This window comes from Tetrao urogallus, assembly GCF_951394365.1.
Source record: "Tetrao urogallus genome assembly, chromosome: 6".
NCBI classification, from domain to species: domain Eukaryota; kingdom Metazoa; phylum Chordata; class Aves; order Galliformes; family Phasianidae; genus Tetrao; species Tetrao urogallus.
Window position 1 is genome coordinate 10773829 of NC_136819.1, and position 23275 is coordinate 10797103.

The window sequence follows — 23275 nt, forward strand, 5'->3', positions numbered from 1 at the left end:
CTTTCTATGAGGTATTTTGATTTGGAAATCAGAATAACATATAATCAATACAGTTCTCATTAAACGGAGTTATTTCTGAAAATAAGGGAATCACTGGCCAGTTGTTTTTTGAGAGAGAACGAGTCCTTGATATTTTTAATCAATTAAGATTTATTTGAAACATGTTTTAACTAAATAATGTTGGGGAGTTCGTGTTACTCAGATGGCAAACCTGCATAACTAAAATCTGACGAAGAGTACAAGTGGGGATATGGGAAGACTTATCATTAGTCTAGAAATGTATCTGAAAACTCTTCTGTTCTGTTCCTTCATACTGAAAAGACCTAAATTTGGTAGATTTGACAGTTTTTGCACAAACATTTCACAAGCACCCAGCAGCTACTTATGCTGACAAAAAAAAGCCTCAGTCTGGACAGTGCTGAGAAGCTCAGCAGCTTTCTCTTCTGTACTCATTCTATATGCAAGAATCTTACGAACAGATTATTTGCAGCTTTCGTGGTGTGACAAATACACAGGAATAAGGTTTATAACCATCCTTTCCTTTTGAAATCTCAAATCTCTACAGAAAGGTAGTTTAGCAAGAAGAGTTGCTACTTTTCCCTTTTCAGAGCACCAGGGACATGCTTTTGAGATGTTCTCTGTTGGACACGTGGGTCTCATCTCATCCTTAGACATGTAAGTAATTTAATTTGGATCTGCTGCATCTGAAGTCCATAGTAGTCTATGTAAGTGGACTGACACTAGCTGTATTTGACACTTTTCAGTTGTTATTTCAAAAGAAGGGAAGTATTTCTGCTCAGTATGAACTGAAAACCTCAGGTGAGAAGAAAAATGCCGCATTTCTGCCTTTGAACTTTCCTGCAGCTCCAGTCAAAGCAAAAGGTGTGGAAACAGCAAGACTCAATATTAAGCCTTGTTTGTAAATAGCTGTACCCTCAGCACGTGTGCTTTTCTGAACCCTATTTTGAAGTCCCACTACTACCCACACAGAGTTGTGCACTCACTGTATTTGGAGCACTGGGTTCTCCTGTAGGCCTTGTGTGCATAATTCACATTCTACCAATAACCATAATGCAGTAGCTGTCAAGCAGGATCAAAAATGGGGTTACCAGAAGTCAATTAGCTTTTACGCTTAAAATCCAGTTAAAAATTTGTTTCTCCCTGCCCTTGTCTCTCCTTCCTTCCAACAAAGTCTCTTCTCCTGCCACTCATGAGCAGACTCTTAGTGTAGCTGCACTTGACTTTTGTAACACAAACATTTTTTTTAGACTACTGAGGCAGAGCTTAATTGTTATGTAATGCTTTGTGTTGGGAGGAAATGGAGGACGTGTCTGGAAATGCAATTAACAAGCAAAGTGCATTTCTGTAATTGTCAGGAGCATGGGAATAATGGAACACGTTGCGTATGTTATTGAACAAAAAGCAAGCCATAAAATACATCAAAAATGAATCATACAGTTATCTGACTTACTAGAAAATGAAGACCATATAGGAACACTGGGAATGATGAAGGAAGGATTGAAATGCTTTAATTACGGACTTGTTTGTCGAGGTCACAAATTATGATTTCTCTGTTACAGAAATTTAAATATACCTTTAAAATCATTTTCACTGTATGAATTTAATAGAGAATCATATATTCCAGTTTTGCTTGAATAAGGATATACAGGATTTCTAGAGATAAATCTGAGTATAAAAATTTAAGCCATATTCTTTATGTCATAAAAATACTCTCTCAAAGTAAAATAGCTTGCTAAGAAATTAAAAGCTGAATCAGATGTTAGATTCAAAACAAATTGATGGAGTGGAAATGTCACCCTTAAACACAGGATTTTTTTTATATTTTTGGTTGAGAGTGTTTTTTTGTCTGCTTTGTGAAAACCAAGTAAAAAGAAACCATGAACTTGTGCATAAATAACCATAGTTTAAGTCATTAACATTTCTGTTCTTCCAATTTGAATACATTTAGAAATAAAATGCAAGTGACTCCTTGGCAGCAGCTTGGACCATTTTCCTCCACCTGACAGTCTAGACACCTCTCTTCATCGTCTTTCTGCACAAATGAGGTATGGCTGTGGTTGCAATGTCATGCCTAATCTTGGTTTGAGATCTGGAATCGCACCATGAGGAAAACACAGGTGAAATCGTTGCAGTAACGAAGTGAAAAACAGAAACAGTTCCATTCGAGCTAGCTGTTCTCCAAGACAATGTCTTCTTCCTGGATTAGAAAAAAAGTTTTTGAAAAGACTATTTACCTTACATTTTCAGTTTTGTGAGCAAGAAATTGTGGTTTCATAAAACAGATGGATTACAAACTCTAGAAGTTTTAAAATCAAATGAGTACAGAGAAACAAAACAAGCAATAAAGATAGAATACATCACATCTACCTTAGGCCATTTAGAAGCTGTGCATCTAGTCCAAGAAAACTGTCTTACGACTCCCTGAATATTTTTTTGGAACACAGTGTAGTGCCATAAGCTGACTGCCTTGGGAAAAACACCTGCAATTTCTGGTGCTCAACAAAGTGCTGAAATTTGAAAACTAGCTCTGCATATCACCTGCTGCAACAAGTTCAGCAGCAAATGACTGTGCACGTTAATTCTGAAACAAATAGCACTTGGTTTGTATAATTTGTATAGTAGTTGTCAGTTTGTATAAGTTGTAGAATAGTTTATTTTTATATAGCATTATCCTAAAATGTGCTATGCCCAGAAAAGAACATATCTTTAAAATAGCTGTTTCATCAGAACCATGGATTTAAATCATGCTGTTCATTTCTGATTTATTGTCATCACTTTTGTGTTGTATGTTCCTAGATTTATGCGAAGGAACAGCGGAAGGAATCGTTTTTACCTAATGAAAAAGGAATAAATGCATCTTTCTTGACAAACTGTCCACTGCTGTCCAAAAATCTCTCAGGAAAAAACACTTCTGGGTTGTTCCAGTATTTTTCATCAAAATGTACAGAGTAGAGGTTTGTAATGACTGTAGTGCCTTCAGGAATAGAGTAACCACGTACAACGGTGTCTTTGGAGGTTGCGTGAAAAATACCTAGTGGAACTATATTACAGAATCTTAGGACTTCATGGAGAACAGCCTCAGTGTATGGCATTTTACATTTCTCTTCCCAAGCAGGCATTTTGTTTGGGCCGATGACTAAATCGATCTCTTTTTGAACATGTCCTGTTAGGAAAAGGAATAAGTGAAAAATCCTTTATATTTTATAGCTTGAAAATATACTTATAAAAGATACTGAAACATGACATATCACACCAAAAATATAGTAGCTTATACGTTTTTAAGGTTAGACCTTCATCTTCCTCTTGCTACTAGGAATTCTTGTAAGCATATATAACAGTAATCTTCATTTCAAGATTAACTATTAACAGTAAAATCATACTTTAATATATTCTTTTGTTCTCAAGTTTACTTCTGTTTCATCAAAGTGAAGGGAACAAGCATGAGACTGCAAAGATAATGTACTTTAAATACCTGAGTGGACACAGGTAACACTGATATTATCTACTTACAGTGGTGCTTGTCTAATTCTGCTGAGTCTTTGAAGTTGACTCAGTGTCAAGTCATTCACTCTTAAACTGAAAATAATTCTCACTGTAATGTATCAGATAAAAAGAACTGCAGTAGCAAGATGCTGAATGTAACTGAAAAGAAAAAAATTCAATCCTCATTTTTTTAGCTATTTTTAAAATTAGGTTCATAGGAATAAGATCACTCTTTAAAAAAATCTCAAAGGCATTTGGACCTGCTCTTTTTTTTTTTTTTTTCCTCATAAGCTTTCTTTGTTGAAACACAACCCCCCTAATTAATTAAAACAAATCTGCATTTTTACATTTCATGTATAAATAATGAAAATCTGAATAGCAACAGGAAAATTCTACCAAGAATCACCAGGTTCTTCAATCTGATGTGACAGTATTTCGTATCAATATAAAGAGATGGGAAACAGCTTAGTGAAAGCACATTCTGTAATGTAGTGATTTATTGGCATGTATTGTCAAAAAAAAAAAAAAGTAACATCAATTTTTATTTTTATCTAGATGAACTGATATTGAATTCTGATTCAGGAATGTATTGTACTGTACGGTATCTAAGATCAGAAGATTATTTTAGGTGAGTGGATTTCTACAAAACTGGCCAGTGTACAGAAGAGAGAATGCTTTTCTTGATCTCTATTGAATAACAAGATCTTGGTCAGAGCTCAGGGAGTTAGGACGTTTTAGTCTTTTTGACTACTTGTGGCACTTAAAATACCTCTTTTCAACACAAATACGTATCCTAAAACTTAAGTACCTATAATCATATTCTATCATTTTTAATTTTTTTTTTGTAGACTTTCTAATTGCACTACTATCAAGCACAATGACAAATCAACAGAACACAGAAACATAAAAGCAGTATATAATTATTTTAGAACTGTCTGTTTTAAATAATCTGAAATATGCTGACTGCTTAGAAATAACAACCTCACTTTTATGCTTCCACAAAGAAGTATTCATTTTGTACTCAGTGAAGCCTATGTATTTCTCCTTACTTAAACATCCATTACTACAAAAATAAAACAGAACTTTTCATATATAAAGATATCTGATTTCTAGATAGAACTGGAGAGCCTTACAGACATGGGTAGTGTTGTTATCCCTAATCTAAGAGAATGTTCCAATTGATGTTAGAGCAGTATTATTTGGTCAAAGTATCTTTACAAATTTGAGTCATCCACACTGCTTTTTCTCCAAACCATGAAAGTTTCTATTCGAAGTAAGTGCTGCTACTTTTAATGGGAGAAATAAATCGGTAGGCAATGAAACAAGATGACTGGTTACCTCTGAAATCCAAATTTCTGCCCAGTGTCTGGGCTGATATTCAAACATCTAGTGCTGCCTTACTTCCCGATAGTTGTAACCTTATCTTCTTGTTTTTAAATGTTTTTTTCTTTCCTCCAGAAATATAAATAACTATAATCTATTTTGAATTGAGGTCATTAAGGAAAATCGAAATTGCAAGTAAGATACCCAAAATATTTTTGCTGATGTTTTTACATTTTGTTATCATTTCTTCCTTAATTGCATGTATTTATTTTAACATATAGATTTAGTGCATCTACCAACCAATATTAAGCAATGCAATGCAAAATTTAAATATATTAGAAATATTTTGTGAAAAAAACCAAATCTCCATAATAAGTTGTAATAACATGCTAGAATGTTATTATCATACCTCATTTTATAATTTGCAATGGGAAGGTGTATCAGTTCCTCAAAATGTCAAAGTTCTTACCTTGAATGTTTGGATAAAGAGCCATAAATAACACCGCCCATCTCAAAACATTTGTTGTGGTTTCCGTCCCAGCTATGAAGAGTTCTCCAACAGAGAAAATTAAGTTTTCTCTTGAATATGTAGATTCTGGATCACTTTTGTTGCAATCCATCTCATCTAAATATGCATCTATAAAATGCCGAGGTGACTGAGGTTTCCTATTTTCAGAGACTCGTTCTATAAGCTTATGAAGAAAGTCATAGACTTCTGCTGCATTTTTGAACAGCTGCTGGTGTTTCCCAAATGGCAAGATACCGATCCAAGGAAAAGCATTATACAAAAATACAGAGGCGCTAGCAGCTAATTCAACATTTTCACTGAAAATCTCAATCATGTGCTGAAATTCAGTATCTTCATACGTAAAACGTTCCCCAAAAATAATCAAATTAGTAATGTTTGAAACGGCATTTGTTATCAAGTGCTTCAGATCAAATGGCCTGCCTTTGTAGGTATCAATGGCATCAAGGAAAAACACAGATTCTTCTGAAATTTTGTGTTCAAATGACCTTTGACCATATCCAAAAGTTCGAAAGGTATTTACAGCTAGTTTGCGATGTTCTGTCCATCCTCTGCCGTATTTACTGTTCAGTAAGCCTGAAAAATATGTTTTGACACAGCATTTTATGCAATGCTTTTTTTTTTCCTCAACGAGGCAATAAAATTATTTAACCATTCAGTCCACTCTAAAGGTATATTACTGCCAGTAGAATAAGCAATTAGAAGATTGCCTAAACAACCCCTCTGCCTCGAAGCTGAATTAGATATACCTGTGCTACTACAGGCAAGCAGACTTCATACCCTTATGTAAAAGCACGTCAGATCTATCTGGAAATATTTTGCATTTATGGAAAACTGGGACTAAGAGCAATTGCTAAGAGTTATTTCCACTATAATGTCAGCAGGTACACCAAGAGTATTTTGCTATCGAAAAGCAAGCCTCCTGAGTCATAAGACATATACTAACATGTATTAATGCCCACGTTTTCCTTTTTCACTGAAGTTTTAACAGCTTTTACTAAAAGTAATATATCCTATAAACAAAAGTTGAGGTGAAGTCTGTCTATAATTTTAAAAAAAGATCTTTTAAGATTAGATTCAAAGAATTCAAATACTAAGTAATCTCTCAGTATTTGTCTCCATCAGATTTATAAAGGTCATACTACTTCTCAGCATCTGTGGGAGATAAAGTGCCATTAGGATCCGGGGCTGCCAGTCTAGGTTAAAAATAGTTATGTTAATAAGCACTCTAAAAGAAAACCCTGAGTATAGGAAAGAACAAGGTGCAATTTTTAATGATGTGGCTGAAATCTGTATAATACAAGGTAAAAGAGCTGGTGCAAAACAGACGTTACAAAGCCAGGCATAAAAGGCAGAAAACAAAGAAACAGAATGGAAACACCAGAAGAAATACTGACATTTAACCTCAGAAATTAAATTTGAGGTGCAGCTCTTAAAGTCATCAAAATTTCTGAAGTTCCTCATACACCTGCATCTGAATGTTCAAGGCCAATTTAATACAGATCTTCTCACTAACAAGGCCACAGAAATTATATTTGCCAACTCAAACAGATTAAATCTGCAAGGAAGGCAAGATGAGTTGCAAGAAAATAGAATCACAGAATCACAGAATGGCTTGGGTTGAAAAGGACCACAATGCTCATCCAGTTCCAACCCCCTGCTGTGTGCAGGGTCGCCAACCAGCAGACCAGGCTGCCCAGAGCCACATCCAGCCTGGCCTTGAATGCCTCCAGGGATGGGGCACCCACAGCCTCCTTGGGCAACCTGTTCCAGTGCCTCACCACCCTCTGAGTGAAAAATATGTTTCTCAGAGTTCATGCTAAACGACTGGAAGAGTTATAATAATAGATAAGTATAGCTATTTCAGAAGACTCTTGCACTGCTCATAGCTAAAAGCTAAGAGATGCTTCAAAGCTAATTTGATTCCCAGAAACAAAGAAAATAGCTTTCCAACTGACATTAATTGACTGAGGAGGGGAGAGCATAAAGGTAAATAAATAAATAAATAAATTACATGTATCTTGCTGTGGAATTTAGCTCAGGAATGACAGTCTTTTCTAGATATCTTTAAAGAAGCATCGAGTATTTCATGATAAGAGACAAGGTAGAGAAAACAACTAGAGCAAATGTTGCATGCGATCGTACAGCCTAGTAAAATCTCATGGACAAAAATGCATTTCTGTTTGAAGACACTAGCACTTACCTCCCATGTTTGTCAGCTTCTTAAACAAAGGAAGAGATGGCCTGTCTGCAAAAATTTCGCTTTGGTGGACAAGGCATTCTTTCACTGCATCATAGCCATTCAGCACAATAGCAGATATCCCTCCCAAATCAAGACTGAAAATCTTGAGGGGAAAAAAAAAAGATTATAAAATGCTGTTACAACCAAATCTCACAAAGAAATAATGGAAACAAGCAAATATAGCTAATGAAAAAGTGACGCAACACTAAACTTCAATGCAAAGTATGGATTTCATAAATACAGCAATAAACTTCAATGGGCATACAAGAAACAGGAATGTTTTCAAGTACTGACACAATTGTGGCATCATAGAATTTGTTGTGAGCTAAATTAATCTCTGTCAAATGGTACAGTAAGTTAGCCTGTGCTACATTCTGCTTTGCAGTGCACCCAGTGGGACCAAACCACCAAAGTAAGGATTGGGAACACTTTCATATAGTCATTAAAAAAAAAAAGAGAGAACCTGTGCATATTTCAGAAAAAAAAAAAAAAAGTTTTTTCTCCAAATGCAAGTGGATGAAAGGTACATTATTTATAGAAGAACTAAAGTCCTTGTATTATATACTTTCATATTGAAACAAGGAAAGGGGGGAAGTTTCGCTGCTATCTGTCGCTCCTTTCTTCCGTAGAATGAAAGAATCCAGTAGTTGAATCTGGTTAAGGGCATTGTGATCGAAGCTATGAGTTGTTCTGACCAAATCTTCCATCACTTAGTGATGGCAGACATAGAAGTGGTGTCAGTGCTGGAAGACAGCCAAGCTCCACCTAGTCCTTCCTCTCTCTGAAACCAGGCACCAGCTTACTTTGCACAGACTCCCAAAGACCCATCAGATGACAGATATGAGAGCCACGATGATGGGCAACAAATGATAGCATAGCCCAACTAGTCCCATCTCCTGTTTCCAGAAGTGCTCAGCATCCAGAAGTGCATCTTTGGAGAAAGATGCAATACACCCTGCAGAAGGCACATACAGGATAAACACAATGAAAATCTTCTCCTAAGCTTAATAAAATAAAATAAAAATGAGGCTAAAATCTCAAGACTGAAATTCTATATTCCTTTTCACACTTTCGTTAGCGTATTAAATCTGGTATTTTTCACCTACACAAATCTTTATTTTTTCTTCATTGCAGCATTGCTGACCATCGCTGTATGAAGAAGTAATGGGCAGTAGTTTAGTTCCTCATTCTATGAAGTCTTTTTCTTTTTAGCAAGAGTAAATTTTTCACTGTTGCAATTGCTCTTTTTTACATGATGAGAAGAAAGTACCGCTGTACCTCTTGGAAGCATTTATTTTTGTATACTTCAATTATAGCCTGTTTATCATTCTTTGCATGTTGTGAAACACTTTTTAAAAGATCATTTCCTTGATCTCCTCTAGAGCTCCCAATATCCTGGTCTGCCTCCTGATCTACCCCAAGTTCTGCAGTCTTTGATGACCGCAGGTGAAGAGAACTGCAGTCAGCATTCAGGCAAGTATAAAGCTTAATTTTTGGATGATACATTTGCCTTCCTATTTCCATTCAGTTCATCCCAGTATTTTCCTTGAAACACCTTTACTGCCAAAATAACAGGAAAGAGATGAACAGATAACCCTACCATTTCTGCCACTGAGCATGCTTCATTCACACACTTTGCTTCTCGTTCATAAGACTATGACTGTTAAGTTTCTTCTGTAGCTTTCATAATGAAAACTTTACAAAAGCTTTTGAAAGACTTACGCGCCATCACCAGTATTCTTTCACTGCTTTGCCCCTTTAAAACCACTCTTAACAGTTTGAGGAAGTTAGTTTTCTAGGCAAGCCAGTGTTTGTTGGACTCAAAGCTCTCTCTTTCCATCGCTTGAGAATCTCTCTAAGGAAAAGCCCGCAGGCGTTCCGGGATTGGGGGGGGAGGGGGGACGGGACGGGACGGGAAGAGGCGCACGGCTACACGTGCTGCATCTGCTCTGCCTGCCTTTCCGAGCCAGCACTGATAACTTGGGCTTCGCTTTTTTGAAGCGTGTAAGAATAGACTGCTTCCATGAAACGGGGTAATGAAAAGGAACAGCTGAGAAACAAGAAAACATGAAAAGGGGAAAAAAAAAAAAAAAATCACAACATTCCTATATATGTATAAATGGACTGTCAGTAAGCACACTCCAATATCACTCTGAAGGCACTTTAATGCACAGTTCTTCCCGCGACAATGCCGCACTGTGCCCGTGCCTGCCCTTTGCTTCCCTTTTGGCGAAGCCCCGCGAATGCAGGGCAGCCGGATGCTCGGCCACACCGCTGTCCCGAAGCGGAACCCCGGCACGCACGGGAGCCGCTCTGTGCCCGGGGCCGGGCCGCCCGCAGCACGCGTCTCGCCCGACGCTCAGCGCCAGAGCTGCGGGGCCCCCGGCGCCGTCCCGCCCGATAGCGGCCAGGCCGTTCCGCCGCTCCGCCCGCCGCCTGCCCCGGCTCGGCGTCGGTGCCGGCTCCCGCCCGGTACCTGCCCGTGGATCTGGCTCTGGCGCCGCATGTAGACGTGCGGCTGCTCCGCGCCCAGGGAGTGGATGTTGCCGATGAGGGGCAGCCCCGCGGGGCCGGGAGGGAAGCCAGGCGGCCGCCGCTGCTTCAACAGCTGCCGAACCACCAGCGCGAACAGCAGCAGCAGCGGCGGTAGCGCCAGCAGCAGCCAAGGCCCGCCCCCTGCTGCCGCTGCCGCCGCCGCCTCCGTGTCCCCCGCCGCCGGCCCCATCGCGCCGCTTCCTCCCGGCCCCGGCTCGCCGCCCCGCGTTGGGCGCTGGCAGAGCCGCCCCGCGTAGACCGGCCCCCGGGAGCGCCGCCCCTCGCGTCAGCGGGCCGGGCCGGCTGCGGGGCGGGACGGGACGGGGCTGCGCTGGTGAAGCGCTGTGAAGCTTTTGGCGCCCGAATAAAAATAGCTTCCTACGTAGACCTGGAAAAACAGGAAAAGCAGAAATACGCGCTTTGGGGGTGTCTTTCCCGGAGCCTCCTCGGGTCTGGAGCAACTGCACACGGACAGCCCCGTCGCGTTTCCTTCCCTTCTCGCCCTCCCTTCTAGCCACGATAAAGGGAATGTGTCCGTCCGATGGGGCTCCGCTGGTGGGAGATGGGCATCGTCGGCAGAAGCCTAATGTCTGCTGGAGGACATTTCTGCGTAACTCGTTATTGCCGCTGTTAGTGAGCAGGGTGGCACCTCGGCAAAGGGCTGCAGATACTGGACAAACACAGATTGCTTCCTGCCGAGCTAAGAATGCAATCCCACAGTGAAGCATAACATCCTGTTGAAATGGTTCTTAAAAAACCTCACTCTATTTCCGCTCATGTTGTTTTACTTTTCTATCACTGCTACCGTACAAGTAGATCTTAGCATACCAGAAGTACTGATGCCCTGCTAAAATTACAGTGCTGTGTCCAATCAGTCTTTCTTTCTGCTGATTTTAGCTCAGTACCTCCAGTAGTTCTGTGAGAAGATTAAGATCTGCACTGATACAGAGTCTGTACTGATGAACTTCATAAATAACCTAGCTGATCAAAGTGCATCGCATTCTCGGTCATCTAACTATTTAATGCTTAATCCCCAGTATGTTCCTGTGTTGGGATGTTCCGCTTCTGATGTGGAGGTACTAACTTGAGAGCACATGGCCCAGAGGCTGAGGATGGCCCCTGATGCTGCTCAGAAGGCAGGTGAAGACAAAATCAAGCACGGCAAAGGCATCACTTTGAGAGCACAGAGAGGAGGTACTGTGACTGGGATGGGGAAAGGAAGGGGACTGGGAAATGATAAGGTGTGGCCTTTTGCCTGGCATTTTGGGTGCAAGTTATCTCACAGAACCATAGAATAACCTGAGTTGAAAGAGACCCGTTAGAGTAATCAACTCCAGCTCCTGGCTGTACACAGGACCACACAAAAATGAGACCCTATGTCTGCGAGTGCTGCCTTAATGCTCCTTGAACTCCAGTAGATTGGTGTGATCACCGCTGCCCTGGGCAGCCTGGGCTATGTCCACTGGCCTCTGGTGCACAACCTGTCCCCTATTTCCAGCTGCCCTTCCCCTGGCACAGCCTCCCCTCAGCCCTGTCGCTGTCACACAGAGCAGAGCTCAGCGCTGCCCTTCCGCTCCCTGTGAGGAGCTGCAGCCGCCATCAGGCCTCTCCTCAGCTCCTCAGCTCTGGGCTGAGCAAACCGAGGGACCCAGCAACTCCTCATACATCCTCCCCTGTAAATCCTTCACCATCTTTCTTGTCACCTTTCAACACTCTCTAGTAGTTTTATATCCTTTTTGTATTGTGGCACCCAAACCAGCATGCGGTACTCAAGGTGAGGTTGCACCAGCACAGTGTAAAGCAGTGCAATCCCTTCCCTCACACTTTGTCTCATTATGAAATTTCCTGTCATCTTGACTGAATTACTTTGGCCATGCCTGCAAAAACATCAACGTGTCAGTGCCCTAAGATTTCTCACCAGTGGGCAACAGATTCAGTTTGGCTCCAACCAGAGGCAGAATGAGGGGAAGTGATTAAAAAAAAGGTCTGTAATTTGCTTGAGCAGCTGTGCTGAAACACACAAACTCAAATGGGTGGATTCAAACCTACTTAAGTAAGGAAGAAGGGGTTTATCATCAGCATATTTAGGTGAATGGAGGTACACAGATGAGCTGATCAAAATATACCTATCCCAGATCAGATGACACTTGAATAGTTCTCAGAGTGTCTGAGGAAACATAGCCTAGCTGCAATTGCTTTGATTTTTGCTTTTAAGTGTGTAATACATCACATGCACCCAGAGATGATTTCCAGAGCATCTGTCTAAGAAAAGAGAGCAAAAGTGATTGATTTCTTGGCAGCAAGCGTTCTGGGGAGGAGAAACAGAAAACAAACATAGCATAGGAAGATCCCAGAAATAAAAGGAGGTACAGAAAAGCCCAACAGTCATTTTCAAGTGGAGGAGAGAACAATCAAAACTGATCTTATCATAGTATTTAGACCCTGTGGTGATGGAGGAAAGAAGATGGTGCTATTCGCTGTAACAGAGGACGAGAAATGAAGCACATGATTGCAGAGCTGTTATATCAGATTTGGTCAAGCCAAAAGGTGATGAATCTACCAAGGTTAAAAATCCAACAGTCTCTAAAGAATGATTAAATGGAGGAAAAGTATGACTGAAAGCCATGGATAAGTATGACTGAAAGTTGTCAGAAGTGATAAAAGAAGCTTTGCAGACAGATGACATCACGTAAGAACAGAGATGCAGGGATTCAAGAACCCATTGGGCTATCCAAGATGGATTCCTTGCCAGTTCCTCACTGATCTTTTTATATTTCTTTCATTCTTTTGAGAGTGTGGGGGTAGCTTGTGCTGAATTGCTACTTTGGGAAGGTTTTACTCATCTTAATCACAGATGATCAAATGAGCAAACTCATAGGATGAGTAAAGGTTTTGTGATTTCAATTATAAAAAATGATGGCTGAGTAAGGAAACCCATTAAAGTGTGTATCTTTATTAAATTCTAAAACATTCTGGTCATCACAATTCACAATTACTTTGCACCATAAATCCTGTAAGGAAAAGTTGGACGCAATTAAGTAACAGCAAAGATTACGTTCCTGCCTTCTCCAGAAAAGCAGAAGGCAGTTCTTTGAAAGGAAGTGACTATGCACGTGCATAGTTTTGACTTCAGAAGGAATTTGAAGAAATCTACTTGTAGCTGGGATTGTTCTTTCAGTAACAATATTCAAAGTCCAATGACAACTCTGTTACATTCTTGGGAGGAAGATAAAGTTGCTTCCAAGCTCCATCAAGTATCTCACCAACTTGTATCAAAGCAGGCTTCATTCTTTGTCCAGCACTCTTTGTGAAGAGTCAAAAAGTTAAACAGCCAGCTGAGAAACTATTACACCTGGTCCTCCCCACACACGTGGCACTGCTGGCAACAACAGGGACCTATGGCTGTAGCAGCCCACTGCATGGGGTCAACAGAATGGTCCTGGAATGGGCTGATCAAACTGTTAAATGACGCTGTGGCTTAATCACAGTTAGGGTTCCCTCTACTATTGGGACAAAGAATGAAATACTGACATGAGCTTTCCCAGGCTCCTAGTATCTTGTGAAGAACAAATACAGGGTTAACTTCAGGATTCACCAGACAGTTTCTCACTAGATTTTTGCTGACACGCTCTGATGACATATAAGATAGTAGCGTAGCACTTGTGCAAGTGATCAAAGCAAGGTTTTATAACTGTGCTATTGCCTAACAAGGCCTGTTTTCAGTTCTGAGGCTGCTTTCCAGATAAGGAGTTTGTTCAACTCCTATCTCAGCTGGAGAACGTGTAAAACTGAAGTGGAAATAGGTGCTGTGTTTCAGAGTGAGATTCTCCTATGCAGTTTGTCCCTTTTGTGTTAGCCTGGTCATGCTGTGAGTCTGTCCGTGGCTGAATTTGGTGAGCTGAAATCTCCCCTTCAGGGATTCCCCTTGTCAGAGCACTGGAGGTACAGCCTGGAACAGAACTGGGTCTGGCTGGAGTACTGCAGAGTTTTGCCAGTTCTTAAGGGTGGAAGCGTTGCCAGGTGGCATGAACTGGGCCTGCAGCCTCTGCGAGCCTGCAGGATGGAAGACGATGGAGCCACAGCCAGCTTCCTTATGGTCTGCCCCTTCTCCCCTGCCATAGAACCCTCAGTGCCGCACAGCGTGACCCACTTTGTTGTAAAAGATTATTCTGCACCAGGTTTTTGAGTATATACAGGGAAAGTACTTCAAAGCCAAAGCTCATTAGGAGCGTTTCAGTGAGATTAAAACAATCCAGCATCGATCTTCTGTTTAAAATGTCTTCCATATTTCAGTCTGGAAGCTTTTCTAAGGCATTTTGGAAGATCTGAATTTGCTTCCAGACTGATTCATAGATTTCCCAGTAATTAGCTCAATAACAGTTCCTTTCTTGAGAAACGAGTCACTGAAGCACCCTGAATGCTGATGCTGTTAAAAAGGGAACCCTCTGGTGTTGGGATCTGTATCCATGTTCTGGTTCTCACTGAAATGCTGCATTTTTCTAAAGAGACGAACTCATTTTTTTTTTGCCAAATTTAAATGAAACTACAGGATGGATGGGTAAAATATAATTTGTGCTGAGAAATCTGACATGAGCTTAGTCTAAATATGAACATTGCCTTCTGAAGGCTGTGGTTGGGAAAGGATCAGATAATTTAGGGAGGTAAGATCTAAAGACCAATGCTAGTAGAAGTTTGGACGATAGGTAAGGTGTTATGTTTCAGAGTTTAAGTCTCTAGCTGTTAAAATTACAGAATCTCAGAAACTGGAGATGAAAGAGATGAAGAAAGCTCGTTTAGTTGATCGTGTTCCCTTCCCAGAATGAATATTAGCTACACGATGTCATTCCTGACAGATGTTAGACTACCATGCCTTACAGTGGCATAGAAACTGTTAGTCTAGTGCAATAGAAATTGTTCTTGTATAGCATTAATTTCAATTGTAGGAAGCTCTTTCTAATGTGCAGCATTTCTACTGTTGTCTTTTAAGTTCATATATTTTTACTTTTTTGAGCACATTATTACTTCTTTGTAGCAAGTATTTATGTTTTTATCTTTCTCCATGATCTTTCCTTCTGCTGTTTCCCCAATCTTCATGTTTCCTTTGTCTTTTTTTTTTTCTTTTTTTTTTCTTTCTTTTTTTTTTCCCTCCTAAGTCACTTTACAGGCTCCAATAATAATGCTGGATTTTTTCCAGACTCCCTCCAAGTTGCCCAGGTCTTTCTGAGGTATGTCATGCTACCCTGAACAGAGTACCGTGAGGTCTAGGTCTTACCAGCAGCAAGTAGAGTGTAAGGATTAGCTCCAGGGCCTTAAACACGACATTCCTGTTAACAAACAACTTTATTTTAATACAGCACCATGTGGCTAACTCAGGTCCTGATTAATTTTCTGTGGGGCAGATTGAGATCACACATTAGAACGATGTTTTCATGGGTATTCAGCAGCGTTCACTGTCCCCTGTATGAGTTGTCATCTTCTTCATTGGAAGTGTTTTCCAGCCATTTGTGGAGATATGAAGCTGAATTAGGCATCCACCTGGAACATGGACAGGTAGAGACAGAAAGGCTGTGTAGCTTTTATAACCCATTTTAACATGAAACATCCTGCTCTGCAGATCAGGTGACATTTAAGAACCTCACTGCAATGTCTATGGCTTGTTGGCACGATGGCAATATTTATAGCAGAAAAACAAATGCTTGTGCTTCAAGATGTATAGTTAAACAACATACAGTAGGATATTGGAAGAAATTCAATCAAATGTAGAGAAAGAAAGTCAATTGAAAGGAGAGCAGCCTTTTCTGATTCCCTACAAACTAATTAAAAGAGGAAATTCTTTTTTTATTTGGAGCTGCAGGTTGTATTGTATTAGTTTCTTATTTAAAAAAAAAATCAAGTCATTCTGTAGCTCTTCAGTTCATCTCCTTTGAACCTGTACAAACTGATTGTTTCACCTGACATCAGGCACTGAAGGAAGCAGAACCAGATCCTTGCTTCTGTAAACCTCATGTTTCCTTAGGGCAGTGCTCACAGGTACCCACTGCACTAGTTTTCCCACAAATACTTAACCTCTGGTTTTGGATTTATCCAGCAGCAGGAGACCTTTATCCCATAACAACCCTGCCACTTTTGGGCAGTTTCTAAAACTAGACAATCCCATCTTTGGAGTTCTTTCATAGCTGTTTCTTCTCCATCTTATGTATAAGAGAAGAGAGGAAGAAAATCTATCTGATGAGACCAGCTGATGTATAACTGTGGGGAAAAAAAACAGAAGGAGCTGGGAGTCCCTCCATTAGTGCTGGCAAGGAGCAGCCAAAGCGCTTGCCAACATCCAAATACTATTTCATCTTTACGCTCACAAAAGTTTATCTATTAGCACTAATACCTGTTGCTTTAAATTTATGTTTCTTCCTGTGAAAGCCTAAAGTAGAAACGCTGGCATCTGAAATCCGTGATCAGTACATCCTGCGGGCTCCAGCCCGGGGCTGTTATGTTGGCAAGAGAAGTACTTGGAGTGACTGGAGTTGGCTGTAAGATGGAATACAGCTTGCTATCCCTCTAAAGAACTGAGATACTCTATTCCTACATGGTCGTCTGGGTTTTTTAAAGGTTAAAAGATAAATATTCCTTGCTGAGTAAATAAATCCCCAAAGAAAATGAGTGTGATTAATTTTTAACATCGAAAGGGAAAGGAATGGCGGAAGGCTGGGGCTGTGAGTTCAGTCGTGGAGCTCCCACACCATACATCTGTTGATGGAGCTGCACAAGTCACGCTGAAACAGCAAAAGCGATGCCGACCTGTTCCTTTGGGTGCTACCTCACGTTTGTAAATGAAACCTCAGAAAGACTAGCTGAGAAATCAGCACAGAAGTGTCGGAAATATATTTAAAATTAAATACTTCAGTTCCTTCTCTCGGGAGACCGAAGGTTCCCTTGGCACGCAGCCGTGCATCACAAACTAACTTTCCACGTGCGGGAGCAGCAGGAGGGCTGTGGGACGAGCCTAGCCGGGAGGGAGCCGTAACGGGCAGCGTAACGGGGAGCCCCGGGCCGGGCTCAGTTCGTCTTAAACGGTTTTGCAGTCATCGTTCTGCAGAACGAGAGCGGAAAAGCGGCAGCAGAGCCCTGCCGTAGCGCGGTGCCCCGCTGCGGGGCGGGAGGAGAATGAAGAAGCCGCCATCGACTGTTCAGCGCGCCGCGTCCGTGCTCCTCTTCCAACTTCCAAGACAGCGAAGAAATACCTGTTCTCGTTTCTCCCTACCTTCGTTCGTCTGCAGGTGAAATGCGTTGCTTCTGCCATCAGGAGCCGTCTGTGAAACAAACTAGAAAAAAAATAATAATGCAAGAGGATGCGGCAGCAGTGCCCGTGTCAAGTCGCCCGCCCGCACCGAGCACGGAACGAGCGCACCAGCCGTCCCGCACCCCGCCCGCGGCTCACCTCCGCGAGGCCGCCGAGTCCCACTCGAGGCCTGGGGGCCGATAGCGACAGCGCAACGCGGTGCGCGACCTCGTACCGCGGGCGGGGCTCGGCAGCGCCGCAGGGAGGGGGCCTGGAGCCAGAGGGGCCGGGGGCTGCCGCTTCCCCCTTCTCCTTCCACCCGCCCCATCGGCGGCTGCGGAGTCGGGGGTGTGGGTTCTTCTCCTCCCTGCTCCCGCCCGGGCCGGAGGCGGCTTTCCGCTTCTCTCCGGTCCTCGAGACCCCTCGGCAAACACTCCTCCGCCCGTGCAAACATCCTGGCGGCAGGTGCAAAGGGTCCTCCGCGGTGATGCGTGGAGCCGCGGCAGCTGCCGGTAATCCGCAACCACCCGGCGGTCCCGAGCTCCCTCCCCCCCGCCTCTTCCGAGCGCCGGAAGGCGCCGCACCTGCCCGTGCCGGTAATAGCGGCGGCAGAGATGACGGTGATGATTTCCTCGAGGGCTGCTGGATCCCACCGTGGTGCGAGCCCGGGGGGAGGCGGCGAGGGCTGCCGCTCTCAGCCGCCCGGGGCTCCTCGCTCCGGCCGGCAGGGACCCGTCAGGCTCCGCTCGGCACTGTGCGTACGCTCCAGGCTTCGCGGCCGCAGCCCCTCCCATCCGAACACAGCCGTCGGGGCGCCGATATGAACGGCAGAGGCCGCCCGGAGCGAGCCCGGGGGGGGGGGGAGCTGGGGAGCGTGCGGCCGGGCATCGTGGGCGGCAGTTCGCCCTCCTCCCCCCGCCCTGCCGCCGCCGGCTTTTTTGTGAATGGGACGGTGGGACCGAGCGGGGCATGACGTCACCGCCGGGCCGGGCGGCCGGGGAAGTGATTGGCTGGCGGGGCCCCGCGGGCGCCCACGCAGGCTGCCGCGGCGGCAGGTATAAAGGGCGGCCGGCGGGCAGCGCGCGGCACCGCGGCTCGGCGGCAGCAGCACGGGCTCCGATCTGCGCGGCACCGCTGCTCTGACCCGCACCGCCGGTAAGATCCGCGTGCTGCGGCGCTCCCGGCTCTGTCGTGTCATTACGCTGTCGTGCGGGGCGGTAACGCGTTAGTTCTGTGGGTGGGTGTGTGGAGAAAGAAAGCGAGCGAGTGGAGCAGGTAGGTAGGAGCCTGCCCTCGCTCTCCCCATCCCTGTGACGCTTGCAGGCTGAGAGGTGGGGGGCTGCCTCCTTGTAGGGCATTGCCGGTGGCCTTGGGGCATCTGAAGGCTGAACTGGGCCGGGAACGGGCGGCTGAGAGATCTAGAGCTGGTGGGGCAGTTACCCGTGCGCCTGTCTAACTTGGAGAGCTGATATTGTGAGGAGCAGAGCTGTAACTCAAAGCAATTCGATTATGATTTCTTTTACAGGGTTTGCTTTTGCGACAGGTTTTTTTATTTGTTTGTTTGTTTTGCTTAGCTTCTCCTCCCTCTAGTTTCTGAGTAGGAATGCTTATAGAAATGAAGTTGCTTAGTTCTTAAGGCATAATCTAAGCTGGGACATTGGTGTGCTAACTGCCAAGAAGCAAGCAGCTTCAGGTACAGTGCCAGCAGTGGCACTTCATTCTTAGCAGCGTTAAACTGCAAGCATTTTTTTCCTTCTCTTTCCTCATTAATTTTTTTTTTTCCTCATGACTCTTCTCACGCAGCTGCCTCTTCACATTGCACACCTTGAATGACATTGTGTAGCAGACAGGGGGATGTGTTTTCACCCAGTCTGGGGGGAAAGCTTCATTAGACTGAAAGCAGCTGGACAGAACTGCAATTCAGAAAGACTGTGTTTATATTCCCTGTAATAGTATTCAGTTATCTTAAGATTCCAAGAAAGCCAAAGCAAAATGGAGTGATTAAAGGTAATGTTAGGGGGAAGAAGTCAGTAAAACAGAACCGTGAGCACTTGTGCAACTTGTGGCTAGCAGAGGATGGCCTCCTCAGTAGGTCTTACAGGATTGAGATGATTAGAAAATAGCCATTGCTTGATATGCCTCTTTGTTGTAGAGAGGAAATCATGGTTATGCTGAAGATTTCATCTTTCCTTGCTGTTTATGCCTTGGTTGTGTGCCAGATGGACAGCTTCCAGGCAGCTCCAGTCAGGTAAGAAGCTGGTCATATTGCTGAGTGCTTTGTCTGAATGGTTTGGAAATACTAAACTTTTATTTTTTTAAGAGCTTTAGGAGAGAAAAAGACTACAGAAAGCTGTCTTCTTCTAGGCTATCTTGGTTTTCTAACTACGTGTATAAAACACCTAATGCTGTGCATGTGTGTGACTTACATTTTCACACCCGTGAAAGGCACCGCTGATGACGTACAGCAGTGCAGGGCACGCTCCTCTCTCCTTTACGTGGCTCTCTGTGTTCATCCTATTTTCTTGCCTCTGCGTAGACCTGGCTTGGAGTCCATAACAGATCGAGTGACGCTCAGTGATTACGAAGCTCGGAGATTATTAAATGCGCTGGTGAAAGAATTCATACAGATGACAGCAGAGGAGCTGGAGCAAGCCTCTGAGGGGAACAGGTAAGGACAACGACTGTGGGGGTTGGAAAAGGGCAAGTTGGATGTCAAACATTTCGCAGAGAGCCGCCTGAGCAGACCCTCTCTCTTTTGTTTTTGTTTTCTTGGGGTTATGGTTAACTGATCACCTAATTAATAAAGGAGGATAATGTAGAGACATCCTAACGTTTGTGTCAGGAGAATGGCTTCCACTTAGTTAACCTGCTTCTATCTGTCTCTTACAACCGAAAGTGGAGGGCGATTTCAGCTTGAATGAGGGGGTTATGGGGGGAAAAAAATACAGCAAAAGGTATGTTTTCTTAGTGGGAATTTAGGGATCATTCAGTCACTCTTGGATTCTCTGTCGTGAAAGTGCATGCTGTTGTAAGGCATGGAAAGCCCCTGGCAGAGGGGAGGTGCCCTCCCAGTGCACGCAGCGCCATCTCCCCCCTGGAGCAAAGGCATGCAAGAACGTTTGCATTATCCTAATAGGATTTGTATTGCAAAGCATGGTGATGATGTATGACAGACTGAAAAGCATGCTGAATACATGGAGAGTGAAACTTGCTGTCTCCTAACTGCAAGCATCTTAAAGGCTAATGAGCTTGCTTTTTCAACAAAATGAATTCATTGAAAACGGTGGTTTTCTTTCCAAGTGCATTTGTCTGAACCTTGCTTGCATGGAACGTGATGTGGAGGGATTATTTTTATATTATTGCGTTTGTATTATTTATTGTATTATTTTGATTTTCCTAACAGCAGATATTTGCCTAGGGAAGAAATGCATGACCGTGCACGTTTGAAATATTCTTCTTTTGGGCATGTTTGTTTTTTTTTTTCCCCCCCTGCAGCCTGGATAGACCTATTTCCAAACGCTGTGCCAGTCTGAGTACTTGTGTGCTGGGCAAACTGTCTCAAGAGTTGCACAAATTGCAAACTTACCCTCGTACTGACGTCGGGGCTGGAACTCCTGGCAAGAAAAGAAATGTGCTGAATGACCTGGAACATGAACGCTATGCAAACTATGGGGAAACCCTAGGAAACAACTAGGCGTGCTTATTTCTACCCTTTTTCCCTTCCCACCCCCCATCCCCCCCTTTTTTTTTTTTTTTAAACCTGATGCATGTGGATCTAACTTTGATTGCTAACTCTGCTGTGTTCTTTTGATTCTGTTTTTGACAGAGAATGTTTGAGGTGGACCTAATGTTAGCAAGACAGAACATAACACACACATCAAGCTAGGGGAAAAATAAATAAAAATAGACAGCGCCGCCTCAATTTCAAATGATTTTCTTAGGTATTGATTTTAAAAAAACGAATCTAGAAAAGGCTCTTCATTTCTGGCTACTAAATGTACAAGTAGACTCTTTTTTTCTGTGCCTGCCCACGCACTTGTTCAATAAACCTATTTTTCTATAAGGATTAGATCTGTTTGGTTTACTTGTTTTAGAACTTCTAGATAAGGCTAGAGAGGTTTTGTACGTTGTTGTGTTCAAGAGAGGCAATGCAAGAAATTCTAGAGAAGTTTAATAAGCCAAGAAAATGCAAAGGTGTCTTAGAAGTTATTCATGTGCATGGGAATTATACAATATATGCACTGATGTAACCAAGCATGCGTGCAAACCTGTTAGTAAATAGCCTGAGATGCAAGGGAGTCAAGAAAGGCTCATGCAGAGCTGTACAAACTAGAAATGTAATCCTGTCTAGAACTGTGTGCTGAACACTTACAGGTAAGAATTTCATATTTTCTCTCCCTTTTTTTTTTCCTTCTCACTTGATAAGTCTTCACACTAGTGTAAATGAAACCTGAGTATGTTTTAAGTAAAGAAGCTAAATTATTTTGTTCTTATTGCTTAATGTTTAGATAGTTTTGCCTGTATTTTCAAAGAAATGCTTACTTTAGCTGTTTCTCACAGTATGCTCCATACCTTTATTTCCAGTTCTTCTGTTGCAACATCATATTTATCCTGTAAGCAGAAGCCTGTTCTGAATCATGGCATCAGTGTTATAAACAGTATTATTTGTTACCATTAATGAACTGTCCTGCAATGCTTTTCTGAGCAAAATTGTTCTTCCTTCAGATGCCTGTCCTTGCTTTAGTAGAAAATTTTCAAGCAAGGTCTGTGTGGAAATGTATGCCATGAAATACTGTCTAGCAAAAAAAATTACTTGCCATGGGCTTATCTGAAGATATTCTGAAGTCAGTGTAGTATCTACATAGCAATGAGCTGTACTGAACTGGGGCCTAATGGCAAGAAAGATGTTTCCATGTTCCCACTGGATATGCAGAAGCAGTATGCTTGTGTGTGGTTCAGCTCTGAATGCTCATGAGTGTCTGCTGGGCCACTCACAGTTTTGTGAGGAAAGGGGGATTGGTTAAATATCCCAGATCTGCACCTCACCAGCATCTCTGTGCTTGCCATGGTGCCTTGGAGACAAGAAACAGCTCAGATGTCCCAAAAGTCTGGTTTGGTCCAATTGGTCTTCACTTCAGTTGCCCAAGAAGGGCTTGTCTACCTTTCACAAACTGAGCCTGATACTTAGAAGAAAGAGCTTGTTGGTGGAGCAAATGAAATGCCTGCTATACAGCAAGCCTGCCCTTGCTTTTGTGGAAAAAGCTTTCTAAGGTATAACATCCCTTACTGCCATCTTGTTGCAAGCAGGGTAGAGACCTTGGAAACTGACTTGGGAACTAACTTTCTTCTCCTTTCAAAAAGCAGTGTAACAGCACAGAAAAGGGCGTGCAACACAGCTACCTGCGTGACCCATCGTCTGGCAGACTTCCTGAGCAGGTCAGGAGGAGTGGGCAAGAACAACTTTGTCCCAACCAACGTGGGCTCCAAGGCTTTCGGCAGGCGGAGAAGAAACGTTCAAATATAAAGAGCTGAATGGTAACACGCATATGGTAAATATATTGCATAAACAATCTTCAGGTAACCTGAGTTTGCAGAACTTCAGTGTTGCTGGATGAGTAACAGGCTTGTAGTAAAAGTACCCCTGGTAAATAGGATAAGTGAGGGTATAAAAAGCTGTTACAAATGTTAATGAAGTTTGTGGAGAAGAACTTTCAGAGGTGTTCCCCTTAGATAACTAACTCCACAGTGTGTTATCTAATTGCAACTGTATGGTTGGAATCGCTTTTCTCATTTTGCTGGCAATGTTTAATTATCAACATATGGGTAACTCTGTTTGTTTCTTTCAGGTTGATGTGAAACTGCGGACTCG

The 23275-nt window shown here is 42.9% G+C and overlaps 2 protein-coding genes across 4 annotated transcripts; one reads left to right on the plus strand and one right to left on the minus strand.

Annotated features, from left to right (window-relative positions):
- Positions 1-2042: 2042 nt before the first annotated feature.
- Positions 2043-10700, minus strand: CYP2R1 (cytochrome P450 family 2 subfamily R member 1; the record flags this gene model as incomplete). The annotated part of the gene is given in 9 exon segments (XM_079537079.1): positions 2043-2218; positions 2855-3184; positions 5297-5929; positions 7557-7698; positions 10072-10335; positions 10337-10435; positions 10437-10508; positions 10512-10640; positions 10644-10700. Coding segments are annotated over 9 exon segments (1902 nt in total).
- A 542-nt stretch (positions 10701-11242) lies between these two features.
- Positions 11243-22930, plus strand: CALCB (calcitonin related polypeptide beta; the record flags this gene model as incomplete). 3 transcript variants are annotated; one of them, XM_079537107.1, is made up of 4 exons in its annotated part: positions 11243-11324; positions 19559-19654; positions 19943-20074; positions 20902-21100. In XM_079537107.1, 3 exons carry the CDS (start codon positions 19569-19571, stop codon positions 21098-21100), a joined length of 417 nt encoding a protein of 138 aa, XP_079393233.1. The 3 variants fall into 3 exon arrangements, with proteins under 3 accessions (XP_079393233.1, XP_079393234.1, XP_079393235.1); XM_079537108.1 differs by lacking the exons at positions 11243-11324; positions 20902-21100 and adding an exon at positions 22768-22930 and having other exon boundaries at positions 19569-19654; XM_079537109.1 differs by lacking the exons at positions 11243-11324; positions 20902-21100 and adding an exon at positions 22771-22930 and having other exon boundaries at positions 19569-19654.
- Between the last annotated feature and the right edge of the window lie 345 nt (positions 22931-23275).